This window comes from Pseudonaja textilis, chromosome Z, assembly GCF_049901715.1.
Source record: "Pseudonaja textilis isolate UNSWEBS1 chromosome Z, rPseTex1.2, whole genome shotgun sequence".
Lineage (NCBI taxonomy): Eukaryota > Metazoa > Chordata > Lepidosauria > Squamata > Elapidae > Pseudonaja > Pseudonaja textilis.
In genome coordinates, this window is record NC_142008.1 from 595241 (window position 1) to 610924 (window position 15684).

At 47.5% G+C, this 15684-nt stretch overlaps 2 protein-coding genes across 2 annotated transcripts in view; both read left to right on the forward strand.

Moving 5' to 3' along the window:
• The first annotated feature begins 822 nt into the window (after positions 1-822).
• ELP6 (elongator acetyltransferase complex subunit 6) lies at positions 823-8553 on the forward strand. The gene is made up of 7 exons (XM_026721083.2): positions 823-992; positions 2242-2320; positions 2857-2927; positions 4610-4737; positions 6110-6305; positions 7011-7157; positions 8227-8553. The coding sequence occupies exons 1-7, from the start codon at positions 939-941 to the stop codon at positions 8353-8355; spliced, it is 804 nt and encodes a 267-aa protein (XP_026576868.1). The 5' UTR covers positions 823-938; the 3' UTR covers positions 8356-8553.
• Positions 8554-10993: 2440 nt separating this feature from the next.
• SCAP (SREBF chaperone) overlaps positions 10994-15684 on the forward strand; it is a 37899-nt gene continuing 33208 nt past the window's right edge. The window contains 1 exon segment of the mRNA XM_026721082.2: positions 10994-11176. The gene's annotated coding sequence lies outside the window, so the exon portion shown is untranslated.

The window sequence follows — 15684 nt, forward strand, 5'->3', positions numbered from 1 at the left end:
AACACAGCAGAAAAGCCGATGGAAATTAAAAAAAATTGCAAAACCAGCAGGATTTAATGTTGCAATTGTTGTTTTTGTTATTATTATATACTTTATTCATTAAACAGGAAACTCGGTCAGCTGAACATTTAAAAATGTATCACAAATATTATTCTACTCTATTCTTGTCTATTTCCATTCTATTTCTTATTCTATTCTGCATTCTGTTCTATTTCTGTTTCTTATACTGTTGTATTCTCTTTATTCTATTCCATTTGTATTGTATTTCAATTCTTATATTCTATTTCTATTCTTTCTTATTTTATTCTATACTATTCTATTCTGCGTTCTACTTCTTATTCTGTTCTATTCTTGTTTCTATTCTTTCTTATTCTATTCTCTATTCTGTGCTATTTCTTATTCTATTTGTTATATTCTATTTCTATCCTATTTTTAATGTATTCTATTTTTATTCTATTTCTATTCTATTCTTTCTATCCTATTTCTATTCTTATTCTATTCTCTATATTCTACATTATTCTGCATTCTATTCTCTATATTCTATTCTTTCTATTCTTCTATTCTATTTCTATTCTGTTTTGTTTCTATATTATTATTATTATTATTATTATTATTATTATTATTATTATTATTATTATTATTATTATTATTATTATTATTATTATTATCTTATCTAATCCTTATTCTAATTATTCTAATTCTAAATTAATTATTCCAAGCCCGGGAAATTTCTACTCCTGGCTAGCAGTACCGCTATTTGGCCGGCAGAGGGCGGACCTAACGGTATCAGAGCAGAGAGACGGGGCGAAAGAGCGCTCCTCTAGAGAGCGCATGCGTAAGGCGACGACAGTAGGCCGCGGCCTAACTGTCGTCGTTCGCTCGCTTGGGATTCCATTCTCGCGGGTGCGGAGGGAGCCGGTCACGGCCGCCCCAACGGGATGTTCGTGGCGCTAAACGAACTGCTCGGGCTTTCCGTGGAGCAGCCGGAGCGGGTGAGAGAGAGCGCGAACGCGTCCCCGGCTGCATCTTTTTTTTTGTCTCTCTCGGATCCCGTCGCCGTGCGCGTGCGCGTGCGCGTGAACCAGGAGCGGGCCGGGCTGTACCGGGCCCGCGACGGCTGAGACTCCGCTGTTCCCAAGATGCTTCTGGCGACTTGGCTTTTGGACGCGGGGCTCGCCGGGAGTTGTAGTTCTTTCTCTCCTGATTGCCCCCATTTTGGAGTGGGGTTAAGTTATACACTGGCGCTCCCTGCTTGGGCTGGCCGGGGATGATGGGCATTGTAGTGCAAGTCTGGTTCTTAATAAACTCGGCAGACTTCAGCTGTCAGAATCTAATTGAAATTTAATTTTAATTTATATGCTTTATTTAACATGTCAGAAATGGTGTCTCCCACTTGGGCTGGGGGGTTGGACTAGATGACCTACAAGCTCCCTTCCCACTGATTATCTGTTACTGCTTTTCTATTCTATTCTGTTCTATTTTAACACACACACACACACACACACACACACACACACACAGAGATTATTTCATTTGATTGATAGTCTCTTCTGTTTTAATTTACATATACATTTACGTTTTATTATATCTATTTTGGTTTTATGTGATTTGATTTGATTTATAGTCGATTCGCTACGACCTTATAGGTTTACATTTGATCATAAGTGCTATTTCGGGTGGATGTGATTTGACCTTTTGTGGCACATTGTTATATTTTATGATAGACTTCATGTATATTTTATTTTTTTATAATTGTTATTTTATTTTATTCTATTGTTATTTTTATTTTATTCTATTTGTTTTTGTGTAATTTCTCTTTATATTTTGTTAATTTATTTTATATCTACCGTATATCTACTGTATAGTCTATATATAGCTACAGCTATCTATCATCCATCAATCTTTCTATCCATCTATCCATCCATCCATCATCTATTTATCCATCCATCCATCTCTATCTATCCGTCTACATCCATCCATCCATCATCCATGTATGTATCTATCTATGAATATATCTCTATCCTCTATCTTTCTATCTACATCTCACGTCTATCTGCGTGTCTGTCTGCCTGCCTCTATCCATACAAGAGGGCAAAACTCACTTAATCGTGTTTCCCTTTCGGGCTTGTAACTCGAGGACTAATCTGATGTATACGGGATCTACATTTTTAATATTGTCATCTTTTCCCTTTTTGATACCATCCCAGAAACAAACTCTTTCTTGTTTTCGTTTTTTTTCAGAGCAAATTGATTTTGCTTTGTGCCACGCAGACAGATGCCAGCTTCCTGCTCCACCATTTTCTTTCCTTCTACCTGAAAGGTACGCGGGGAAGGAAGGACTCCGTAACCTATCTCCCGCCTCAGTAGGCAGCCGTCTGGTTTTTCCATCATTAAAAAAACAAATTTCGTGACTTACAACCCATTCACTTCGTGATCGTTCGAACGGTCTGAAAAATGAGACAACCGTTGTTCACACTTAACAACCGTTGCAGAATTCCAGCGAACACGTGATCAACATTCCAATGCTCGGCCGCCGATGCGTATTTACAACGGTCGCAATGTCCCAGGGCTTATGTGATCCCCTTTTTCCGACCTTCTGACCAGCAGGAAGCCAGATTCACTAACCAGGGAAGTGGTTAGAGCTACTCAATTGACATCAAGCCCCTCCCACTTTCTCAGGCTATGTAGCAGCATGGCTTCCAAAGCTGACAATTCACTTAACCTTGGCGGTTGTAAAGCTCGTAAAATGGGATGAAACTCACTTCGTATGTTTCGTTTAGCAACAGAAATCTTCTGTGCAGGTCGTAACTTGAGGACGATCCGTATAACATCTTTCTCTCTTTTTGTCTTTCACAGCGGGTTGCAAAGTCTGTTTTCTGGCCTTCGTGCAATCCTTCAGCCATTACAACTCTGTGGCTCAAAAACTGGTAAACCTGATTTTATTTTGTCTATGAAAACATATTTATCTCTTACAACTTTGTGGACTTCAAGTCCCAGAATTCCTGGCTGGGGGAATTCTGGGAATTGATGTCCGCCCAGGTTAATTGGCTGAGGAATCAAGACCAGAGTTTCCCAAGTATTCTGGGTTGGTGGTCCAGAGGGGCGACAAACGGGTAAGTTTCTGTGGTTGGGGCAGGCATATGTGCATGTGCACGTGGTTGAGCACCCGTTGCTTGCATGAGTCCTGTGAGGCTCGTGTGAGTTGGGCTGTGATAGCCTGTAATGTTCGCGTGTGGGGCTGCAATCACTTGTGAGGCTCACGCGAGTGTGGCTGCAATCCACCGTGAAGCCCACCTGAGTGGTATCACCCGCGCGAGTCCCGTGATCACCTGTGAGGCAAGTGTAGCTGGAATTACCCGCACAGCTCGTGTGAGTGGGGTTGCGATAACCCAGGAGCCTTGCACGATACGAGGTTTGCGCGAGTGGGGCTGCGATCACCTACGATGTTCACATGAGTGGGGCTGCAATTACCCCCGAGGCTCACACGAGGGGGCTTCAGTCCACCACGAGGCCCGCCTAAGTCGTATCACCCATTCGAGTCCTGCAATCACTCGTGAGGTGAGTGCGGCTGAATATGGCTCGTGTGAGTGGGGCTGTGATAACCCGTGAGACTCATGCAAGTGGGGATGCGATCACCTCCTCCGAATGGGATTACCTGCGAGGCTCGCGTGAGTTGACCTGCGCCATTCGTGTGAGTGGGCTGCAATCCACTGCAAGGCTCGTCTGAGTGGTATCACCCGCGCGAGTTGTCCTGCGAGACGGTTGTGGCTGGAACACCCACGTGGCTCATGTGAGTGCAGCTGCGATAACACATGAGGCTCACGCGAGTCAGCTGGCGATCATCCGCAAGGCTCGCGTGTGTGGGGTGGTGATCGCCCATGATGCTCGCGTGAGTGGGGCTGCATGCATGCGCACAGCAGCCACCAACCCGTATGGCCTGGTTGTGAATGGACTGTCAACTCGTAAAGCATTCCTGACTTGCTCTCGAGTTGCCATAAAAAGGAGGGGGAGGAGATCGGATGGAGCGGTTTGGTTGCTATGACCAGAAGCCCATTCCATGCATATCTTTCCCTAGATTGTGTCCCAGGTTACCAGAGCCAGCCAGAGGGTCATGTTTTCTACAGCCCGGGGAAAGTGCTTCGGTTGGAGAATGTGATTTATGACGCACCCTGGGAGGAAAGGGCAGTAAATTGCATAGGGCAGAGCCAACTGCATTTGGGAAAAGGGTGACATGTTGCTCCATTAAGTAATTGGACTTATTTTGAAACTTGGCTCGAGGCTCATGAATTAATTAGGGCGTCCGTCGGAACCCTGACATAGGCTGCACCTCAGTAGAGGGCTGTGGCCCACAGATTGTGGACCCCTGATCTAGACCACGACAGTGTATGCTTGGGGACGGGTGAAATACATTTAGTTCTCATGTTACAACGGTTCCCTTTACAATTGTTCGAAGTTATAAGAGAGCTGGAAAAACAACTCAGACTGGTCCTCGGACCTACAACCATGACAGAATCGCGTGCAGCGAGCGAGCTCTTCTGAGAAAAATCCCCTAGCCTTGTTCCTTGCTCAGAAAATTCCTATTTCTCCTTTTTCCTGTTGTTGTTTTTAGGGAGTCAGTCTCCTTACAGCCAAGGAACAAAATCAGCTGGTGTTCTTTGAAGGGCTGAAAGTGGCAAACCAGGTCTTCTTCAGCGACGCGCAGAAATCCGAGGACCCCAATCCTTTCCAATTCATTAGGTAGCGGAATGTTTCTTCTCTGGAGGCACAGCGCTCCCACTCGATTCGTTTCATGACCGTTCAAAATTACGAGGACGCTGATATCTTATTTTATGATTTTATATGATTTTATTGTGCTCAAAATTATGATCACACTGATATCTTATTTTATTATTTTATTTTGTTTTATTTTTTATTTTATTATTTTGATTTATATCGCTTGATTGCATTCAAAATTGCCACTAATATTTCATTTCCTTTTATTGTTTTAATTTAATTTTTTTATCTTATTACTTTATATTATATATATTTTATTGTGTTCAAAATTACCACTGATATTTTATTTCATTTCATTATTTTATTTCATTCTTTATTATGTTATGTTTAATTTTATTTAATTTTGATTTTATTGTTTTATTTTATTTTATATTTTATTCATTCTATTGCGTTCAAAATTACCACTGATATTTTATTTCATGATTTCATTGTTTCATTTCATTGTTTTATTTTATTTAATTTTTATTTTGTTTTATTTTATTGTATTATTTTATATTTTATTTTATTGTGTTCAAAATTACCACTGATATTTTATTTCATTTCATTATCTTATCTTATATTATTAATTTTATTTATTTTTTATTATTTTATTTTATTATTCTGAACAAAGTTAAAATACAAAATGCAAAGTTCAATCAAATAACCATTTTTCACATTTATGACCATTGCCGCATCCCCAGTCATGTGATCAAAATTCAGAGGCTTAGTAACTGACTCACATTTTCAATGGTTGCAGTGTCCCTATCTCTCTTAACAATGGAAATTTTCGGCACAATTCTCATAAAGAGAGGACTACCTGTATATGGGAAAAATTAAATCAGTTTGGTCATACTTAGCAGATATAAGTTGCCCTTGACTTATGACCAAAATGGAGCCCCAAATTTCTGGTGCTAAAATCCACATAGTCCTTAACTTGACCACAATTGAGCCAAATCTGTTGCTAAGGAAAACAGTTATTAAATGAGTTTTGCCCCATGTTATGATCTTCCTTGCCACGGTCCTTGAGTGAATCTCTGCCATTCTTAAGTTAGTGACAAGGTTGTTAAGCGAATCCGGCTTCCTGCGAATCCGACGATCGCAAAAGAGGACCGTGTGACCTTGGGACACCATCCCCGTCATAAATCCAAGTCACTTTCCAAGCATCTGAGTTTTGATCACGCTGCCACGGGGATGCGGCGATGCCCGTACGGGAGCTAAATATCCTAAGTGCCTTTTTCAGGGCTGTCGTAACTCGGAACAGTCACTAGATGAATCGTTGTAGTCAAAGACTAGCTGTGGTTCCAAAAGTCGGACCGTTGACCATGGTTGACTTCAATTTTCCATCCCTCGTTTGCAGCGGAGATGGCTCGGATCTGAAACAACTTTACCATTTTGTCCGGACATCCCTGAATCCTTCTGCTGACGGATATCGGTGGAAGTTCCCCGTTGTGATCATTGACGATCCCGGGGTCCTGCTAAGTCTTGGAGTGCGGCTGACGGATGTCCTGAATTTCGTTCACTATTGCCGGGCGACCGTCAATGATGAACTGAAGGTAACTCTCGACGCGGGTCATCCTCGACTTACAACAGTTCGTTTAATCATCATCATCTTTTAATGACCACATAAATCCTTGTGGAGTGGGGGCAATTGAATGGAGCTAGCAGAGTGTTTGAATGGCCAGATGCCCTTCCTGTTGCCAGTGTGGAGTTTTGTTCAGCAGATATATTCTCATTATGCCCAGAGAGAGAAATATCTGCCTCTACCTAGGATTGAACTCACAGCCTTCTGATTGTGAGGCGAGAGCTCCACCTCTAGGCTACCGCATCACTCATTTTAGTTACTGGTTCATTTAGTGACCGGTCAAAGTTCCGACGGAAATGAAAAAAAGGGACTTAGGACCCTGTTTTGCACGTGTGAGCGTCGCAGCATCCCTGCGGTCACGTGATCAGAATTCAGACAACTCCTTTGTACGACGGCCCCAGCATCCCGGGGTTGGGGCAATCCGTTTCGCGACCACCCAACAAGCAAAATCGGTCAATGTCACTGAACAACCGCATGGTGAAGTTAAACACCGCCGGGATTCACTTAGCAATGGCGGCCCAAAAGGTTGTTACATGGAGAGAACAGTCGCTTGATCGATGGGCTCGCTTTGTGGAGGAATTGGGGTCGTAAGTCAAGGACTGGGCGTTTTGGGGTCTCTAAGTTGTATTCTGAGCGGAAAGGCGAACCAAGTGAACAATGATGGTTTGTGTTTTAGGGGAACTTGGTTTTCCTGGTGCGGAGCAGTGAAGCGTCGGAAGACGAGGAGAATGAACTTCTGGGGAAGGCCCTTCGCCATCAGGCCCACAGCGTCCTCTGGGCCGAAGGTCTGGCCAGCGGCTACTGCAAGGAAGTCCACGGACAGGTGAGTCTACCTGTCTCCTTTCCTGGACTTCTTGGGGGAGGGTTTCAAGTAGAGCTCTCCTTCCTTCCTTCCTTCCTTCCTTCCTGCCTGCCTTACTGTCCCTTCTTTCCTTCCTGTCTTTCCTTCTTCTTTTCTTCTTTCTTCTTTCCTTCCGTCCTCCGTGTCTGCCTTCCTTCCTTCCTTCCTTCCTTCCTTCCTTCCTTCCTTCTTTTCTTTTCTCCCTCCTTGCCTGCCTGTCTACTTTTCTTCTTATCTTCCTTCTTTCCTTCCTGTCCACCTTCCTTCCTTCCCTTCTTCCTTCCCTCCTGCCTGTCTTCCTTACTGTCCTCCTTCCTTCCTTCTTTCCTGCCTGTCTGACTTCCTTCCTTTCCTTCCCTCCTATGTGTCTTCCTTCTTTCCTGCCTCTGTCTTCTTCCCTCCTTCCTTTCCATCCGTTTCCTTCCTTCCCTCATTCCATCCGTTTTCTTCCACCTTCTTCCTTCCTTCTCTCCCCCTCCCTCCCTCCTTTCCATCCATTTCCTTCCTTCCTTCCCTCCTTTCCATCCGTTTCCTTCCTTCCTTCCCTCCTTTCCATCCATTTCTTTCCTTCCTCCTCTCCTCCCTCCCTCCTTTCCATCCATTTCCTTCCTTCCTTCCCTCTGTTCCATCCGTTTCCTTCCTTCCTTCCCTCCGTTCCATCCGTTTCCTTCCTTCCTTCCCTCCGTTCCATCCGTTTCCTTCCTTCCTTCCCTCCGTTCCATCCGTTTCCTTCCTTCCTTCCCTCTGTTCCATCCGTTTCCTTCCTTCCTTCCCTCCGTTCCATCCGTTTTCTTCCACCTTCTCTCCTTCCTTCCTTCTCTCCTCCTTCCTTTTCATCCGTTTCCTTCCACCTTCTCTCCTTCCTCCCTCCTCTCCTTCCTCCCTCCCTCCTTTCCATCCATCGATTTCCGGGGGGAGGATCAGCTGGTTCGGGCAGGTTTGGACAAACCGGTTGTGAAAATCCTGCCTGGCTCCGCCCTGTTTATCTGGCCTTCGCCACGCGGCCCGGCCAATGTCCAGGCCTGCCCCCCGCTCACTCTCCTCCCCGCAGCTGACCATCCTGGAAAAGGATTCCCAGGAATCCGGCGGGGCAAGAGATCCCCGGCGGGTTTTCCAGTATCAGATCCAGGATAAGAACGTCGCGTTCTTTGCCCGAGGAATGTCGGCCGCCGTGTTGTGACTGAGAGAGAGGCTGGCGGTGGGTTCCCGGAAAGGCCGTCGGAAGGAGATCTGGGGCAGAGCGAGGAGGATCGGCGCTCCCCGAGGGACCCGAGGGGATCGGGTTGGCGGCGCCGGCATCGAATCCTGGTCGAGGGCGGCCGGAAGAAAGAAGGGAAAGAGATGACAGTGTAATAAATGAAGCGGGATTGTGATCCAACCCAAAGGCTGTTTGTGTCTGCCTTCTCACACACCGGGATGGACTCCGGGGTCACGCAGTCTGGGTCTCTTTCGACAGCGGGACTCCAACTCCCAGAATTCCCCTGGCAGCCCTCCCTCCCTCCTTTCCATCCATCCATCCATCCATCCATCCATTTCCTTCCTTCCATTTCATCCATCCATTTCCTCCCTTTCCTCCCTCCCTTTCTCCTTCCTCCCTCCCTCCCTCCTTTCCATCCATTTCCTTCCTCCCTCCTTCCTTTCCATCAATCATTTCCTTTCTTCCTTCCCTCCCTCTTTTCCATCTATCCATTTCCTTCCTCTTTCCTCCCTCCCTTTCTCCTTCCTTCCTTCCACCCTCCTTTCCATCCATCCATTTCCTTTCTTCCTTCCCTCCCTCCTTTCCATCCCTCCATTTCCTTCCTCTTTCCTCCCTCCCTTTCTCCTTCCTTCCTTCCACCCTCCTTTCCATCCATCCATTTCCTTTCTTCCTTCCCTCCCTCCTTTCCATCCCTCCATTTCCTTCCTCTTTCCTCCCTCCCTTTCTCCTTCCTTCCTTCCACCCTCCTTTCCATCCATCCATTTCCTTTCTTCCTTCCCTCCCTCCTTTCCATCCCTCCATTTCCTTCCTCTTTCCTCCCTCCCTTTCTCCTTCCTTCCTTCCCACCCTCCTTTCCATCCATCCATTTCCTTTCTTCCTTCCCTCCCTCCTTTCCATCCATCCATTTCCTTCCTCTTTCCTCCCTCCCTTTCTCCTTCCTTCCTTCCACCCTCCTTTCCATCCATCCATTTCCTTTCTTCCTTCCCTCCCTCCTTTCCATCCCTCCATTTCCTTCCTCTTTCCTCCCTCCCTTTCTCCTTCCTTCCTTCCACCCTCCTTTCCATCCATCCATTTCCTTTCTTCCTTCCCTCCCTCCTTTCCATCCATCCATTTCCTTCCTTTTCCTCCCTCCCTTTCTCCTTCCTTCCTTCCACCCTCCTTTCCATCCATCCATTTCCTTTCTTCCTTCCCTCCCTCCTTTCCATCCCTCCATTTCCTTCCTCTTTCCTCCCTCCCTTTCTCCTTCCTCCCTCCCTCCCTCCCTCCTTTCCATCCATCCATTTCTTTCCATCCCTCCTTTCTATCCTTCCTTCCTTCCTTCTTCCTTCCCTCCCTCCCTCTTTTCCATCCACCCACCCACCCATCTGCCTTTAATGAGCTCCGTGGCTTCGCAGTCTTGGTGTCCCTTTTGCCGCAGGGACTTCATCTCCCGGAATTCCCTGGATGGGCCAGGGGACTCTGGGAGTCGTAGTCCAAAGGATTAAAAGAGGGCGGCTGAGGCGGGGAGGTTGGGGAATGGACGGAGAGTCCAGGGGGAAAGTACAAACACAAGGGGACGGACGGACGGACGGACACACGGACACGGACACAGCCAAACAGAGACACAGCGCAACAGCAGCTGAAAAGGTTGCTGAATTCAATTCCTCTGGCCTCCCTTTTCCTCCCTCCCTCCTTCCCGTTCCTTCCTTCCTTCCTCTCATTCCCATTTCTACCTTTTCTAGTCCTTTTCTCCTTCCTTCCTTCCTCTTTCTTGCCTTCCATCCTTCTTTCCCTCCCTCCCTTTCCTTTCTTTTTCTTTCTTTCCTTCCTCCCCTCCTTCCTTTCCTGACTTCTTTCCTCCCTTTTTTCCTTTCTTCCTTTCCCCCTCCCTTCTTCCTTTCCTTCCTTTTCTTTCCTTTCTTTCCTTCCCTCTCTTTACCTTGCTCGCTTCCTCCTACTCTCCTTCCTTCTTTTCTTTTCTTCCCCTTTTTTCTTCCTTCCTTTTTCTGTTTCCTTCCTCCCTTTTTCCTTCCTTCTTCTTTCCTTCCTTCCCTCCTCCCTCTTCCCTTCTTTCCTTTCTCTTCTTTATTTCCTTCCTTTCTCCACTTACTTCTTCCATCCTTCCTTTTTCTTTCCTTCCTTTCCTGCCTTCTTTCCTTTTCTTTCCTTTTTTCCTTCCTCCCTCTTTCCTCCCTTCCTTTCCTGCCTTCTTTCCTGTTTTCCTTCCTCCCTTTTTCCTTCCTTCCTTCCTTTTTCTTTCCTTCCTTCCCTCCTCCCTTCCCTTCCTACCTTCTTTCCTTTTTCTTTCCTCCTCTTTCCTTCCTCCTCCCTCTCTCCCCTCCTTCCTCTTTCTTCCCTCCTTTCCTTTTTCTTTCCTTCCCTCCGTCCCTCCCTCTGCCCGATGGGTGAAATCACTCGTGGGGAGCGTTGGGGGGTTGAGTCCTCTCTTTGGCGCCCCCGCCTTTCTCAACGACTCTTTTGTCCGAGAGCAGCCCGGCGCTAGGACCCAGAGGACGACAGGACTCTGCCACCGACGTTCCTGCCGGGCGAGGGGCGTGGCTTCAGCTAGAGGGGAGGGGGGGAGAGAAGGAAAAAACGGGGAACTACCTTGCGCATGCCTATGCCACCGGGAGGGGCGTGTCCGCGGCCACGGAAGCCGGGCCAGGCCAAAGAAGCGAGCGTGTGGCCGCCGCGCCTTCCTTCCGCCTTTCCTCCACCCGGCCCGCTGCTTCGTCGCCGATCGGGAAAGGAGCCGCTTCCAGGGAGGCCCAGGCGAGGCCTCGGGACGGTCCCTCCTCCGTTCCCCGCCGGGTCTTGCTTGCAGGTGGGTAGGGACTCCCCTAGCCCAGCCGGCCGGCCCGGCCCCGCCGAAGCCCATCGTCCCCATCGCCGCTTCCTTGCCTCGGGGGCCGCTTTAGACTACGTTTCCCGTCATGCCCCCTGCGGCCTGGCCGGCAGCCTCCTCTGGCGGCGGGGAGGGGGGAGAGATGGGAATTGTAGTCCAAACCTTTCCACCCCCCCCATCATTAAACCTGTCGTATGGGGTACTTCAGATCCCATCATCCCCACCCAGGCTTTGGACTACATAGCCCATAACAGGCTCGTTGCTCCTTTTCATCTGTAAAAAAAAAAGGTGGAGACTGTAGGGGGTGGGTAATGGTACCCCAGGCCCCGTTATTTCCACTCACTGGGTGGTAGAAACCTGGCTGGTGATGGGAGTTGTAGTCCAAACCTCCCCCCCCCACCATCATCCCCATTGCTTTGATTGGGAGGGAGGAGGGTGGGTACTTCAGATCCCATCATCCACACCCTCTTCGAATACATAGCCCATGATGGGCTCACCGTTCCTTTATATCCTTTAAAAAAAAGAGGGGTGGGGGTGTATCCCAGGACCCATTATCCTCAGCCACTGGGTTATAGAAACTTTCTGGCTGGGGGAGATGGGAGTTGTAGTCCAACCCATCATTCCCGCTGGCTTTAACTGAAGTTGAATGGAGTCCTTCAGAGCCCATCATCCCCACTCAAGCTTTGGACTACATATCCCGATGATGGGCTCGGCATTATGTTTCATCCTTTAAATCAGAGGTGGGGGCTGTAGGTTGTAGGGGTGTTGTATCCCAGGACCCATTATCCCTAGCTTTAGTAAAAAGACTTTCTGGCTGGGGAGAGATGGGAGTTGTAGTCCAAGCACCCTCCCAATCATTCCCTTGTGCTTCAACTGGCTCTGGGGTGAGGAAGATGGTGGGTACTTCAAATCCCATCATTCACCACCAGGCTTTGGATTACATATCCCATGATGGGCTCACCGTTCTGTTTCATCCTTTCATAGGGGCTGTAGGGTGTGGGTGGAGTTGTACCCCTGACCCATTATCCCCAGCCACCGGGTTACACAAACTTTCTGGAAGGGAAAGATGGAGGTTATAGTCCAACATACTGCATGCAATACATCTCCCATCATCCCCGTCGCTTGAACAACCTGGGTGGGGGGAGGTTTGGGACAGAGACCTTATACTGCATGGCTCATCATCCCCAGCCATGGCTTGCAGGCAAGCTGGGCAGCATCTCCCCTCACACCCTGCCCATGGCTGGGCGGGAGATGGGGGTTGTAGTCCAATCGTTTCCCCCAGTTGGAATACATCTCCCATCATCCCCACTGCTTTCACCAGCTAGGGGCAGATGGGAGTTGTAGTCCAAGCCCTTTCCCTACATACGTTGGACTACATATCCCATCATCCCTCTTGCTTCAACTGGCTAGGAGCAGATGGGAGTTGTAGTCTCACCCCTTCCCCGACATATATTGGACTACATCTCCCATCACTGTTGCTGTTGTTTTAACTGGCATGGGGAAGATGGGAGTTGTAGTCCAAGCCATGATACATATACCCCCGCTAACTGGAACTGCGATCCCGTACATTCTCGACTTAACAACGGTTTAGCGATGGTTTCAAGTGATGATGGTGCCGGAAAAAAGGGGGACTTAGGTTTCCCCCTTAACGACCGTCGGTATCCCCGGGGTTGCGTGATGGGAATCCTGAACCTTGCGGACCGTTCTCGCGTTTACAACAGTCGCGGCCATCCCGGGCTTGCGCGATTTCCTCCTTTGAAGCCCGATTCGCTTCAAACGCCTAGCCGACTCTCTTAACAACTACGCTGGCTCGTTTCACAACGGAGTGGGGAAAGAAGGGTCGTAGAATGGTTCGGATGTCTCACTTAACGACCGAAATATCGGGGACTCAACCTGGGCAGCAAAAGCAAGGGTGGAATTCAGGGAATTCAATGTCTCGCTTCATGACCGGAAGGGAGCTCTCAAACAGTGGTCATAAGGCAGGCAGGGACGGACCCAGGTGGCTTTGGAAGATGGGTTTTAGAGTGCGAGGAAATGCCAAACCTGGAATCCCCCCTCCCCCTTCCCCCGAATATGGCTCAATCCTTTCTCTGTGACGGATGGGTTGAATCATCACTGAAACAACCTTTGGTGATTTTGGGTGTGTCTTTTTCACATAAGTCCCTTGTGTGTGTGACCTGAGGGGTGTGTGCCTCGGTTGTGCAAGGGGCGGGTGTGGGTTTGTTTGTGTCATTTTTCCACGCTTTTCTTCTGAGCGAAATATAACATAAGCTCTGTCTCCGACTTTGAAAGAAATCGACTTCAGACAAAATTGAGGGCGAAATTCATCTATATTCTACCTATTTATCCTTCCTTCCTTCCTTCCTTCCTTCCTCCCTTCCTTCCTTCCTTCCTTCCTTCCTTCCTTCCTTCCTTCCTTCCTTCCTTCCTTCCTCCCTTCCTTCCTTCCTCTCTTTTCTTTCTTTCTCTCTTTCTACCTACCTACCTACGTGCTATCTGTCTTTCTATCATCTATCTGCTTTTCTGTCGCTGTCTATCTACCGTTTCTATTTATATCTCTCTACCTTTCTATATCTGTCTGTGTCTGTCTGTCTGTCTGTCTCTATTTATCTACAGTAGATGCATCTAATCGCGGCCAGGGGTGGGATTTGCTGACAAACCGGCCATAAAATTAACAACTGGTTCTGCTGAACCGAGATGAACCGGTTTAAACCCACCCACCCGGTTTAAAGCACTTCGCACGATATTTTCATAATAATTCATAACGCGAGAACAAAATAAATGACGGTATCAACTCATAAAATATTTCTCTGGTCTTTCAGAGTCACCAACAGAAAGTTGACGGCGGGTTAACTCAGTTCCTTGGGCCTTTGAAATGTAAAGAGAATCTCTCCCGTATTTTCCAATTTAAAAAAAAGAATCGGGTAGGAAGGTTCCTTTGTGAAGGATCACGGCCGCCGCCCGAGGGCTTGATGCGAATCTCATGCAAATGTTTGCAAATGAGCCGGCGCCGTTTCCCAAACCGGACCGAGAAGCCAAGATTCCTGTTTTCTTGTTATTGTTGTTTTATTTTTGTTTTAAAAACTTGCTTTTTAAAACTCTGTCGCCTGTGTGTGTTTACCTTCGCCTGTCTCACGGGACGGGTTGCGTCGCATCGGCATTGTTTGATATTTTAAGAAGTGAGGAATTCCCCATTGTGGTTCCAGTCCCAAAGGAACAAGCCGGGATCGAAGCGTGAGGGTGTTTCGTTTTGGTTTTTTTTTTTTTGCTTTCATCGCAGACAGTTCTCAACTTACGACCGCCGTGCCCGTTGTCGAGGTTGTTCAGGGAGTTTTGTGCGCCCCCTCACCCCAGTTTGGCGACCGTTTAGACTGCCGTTGTTGAGCGAATCGCGGCATTGTGCTCGTCAAGACAGAACTCACACGCCCACACCCTCCCCGGGATACAGTGACCGTCGCAACTACGAGTCGGCTGAGTGGCTGAATTTTGGGTCCCGTGGGGACAGTATGATGGTCGTCATGGGGAAAATGGGCCTTTTTGTCAGTGCCGTTACGATGGTCGAAAGGTCGTTAAACGAACTGGGATTTGGAGAGGCCTATCTGAACAGCTAGTCCTAAAGTTACGATGGGTCACTTAGCTTCCTTCCTTCCTCCTTTCCCCTCCGTTACCCATTCATACATTCACTTCTTCTTTCTCTCCCTTCCTTCCTTGGTTCCTCCCTCTCTCCCTCCTTTGCTTCCTTTCTTCCTTCTTTCCTTCCTTCCCTCCATTCCTTATTTCCTTCCTATCTTCTCTCCCTCCCTCCCTGATTTCTTTCCTTCCTCCCTCCCTTCCTCTCTTTCTCCCCTTTCTTCTCCATTCTTTTCTTCTTTCCTTCCTTCCCTCCTTTCTTCATTACGTCCCTCCCTCCCTTCCCCTTCCTTCCTCCTTTGCTTCTTCCTTCCTTCCTTCCTTCCTTCCTTCCCTCCCTCCCTCCCTTCTATCTGTTCAACAATTTTGGCCACCTCAAGTTGAATGGACTTCAACTCCCAGAATTCTCCAGCCTTCACGTTGTTGACTGTTCTATCCATCCATCCAGGAAAGGAGAAAGGAATGGAGTGGAATGGAAAAAGGGAAGGAGAAAGGGGGGAAAAAAAGAAAGAAATGAAGGAAGGAAAGAGAAAAGTTAAGGTGAATGGAAAGGAAAGGAGAAAAGAATGGAATGGAAAAGGGAAAGGAAAAGGGGAAGAAATTGGAAAGGAAAATAAAGGAAAAACAGAAATGAAGGGAAGAGGAAGAAGAGAAAGGAAAGAAGGGAAGAGGAAAAAGGGAAGGGAAAAAAACAAGAAAACAAAGAAGAGAAGGAAAGAGGAAAAGGAAAGGAAGGGGAAAGAGGAAAAAGTAAGGACTGGAAAAAGAAGAAAGGAAGGAAGGGAAAAGGGAAGGGAAGGAAGGGAAATGAAGGAGGGAGGAAAATAAAGGAGAGGAAAAAAGAAGGGAAGGAAGAT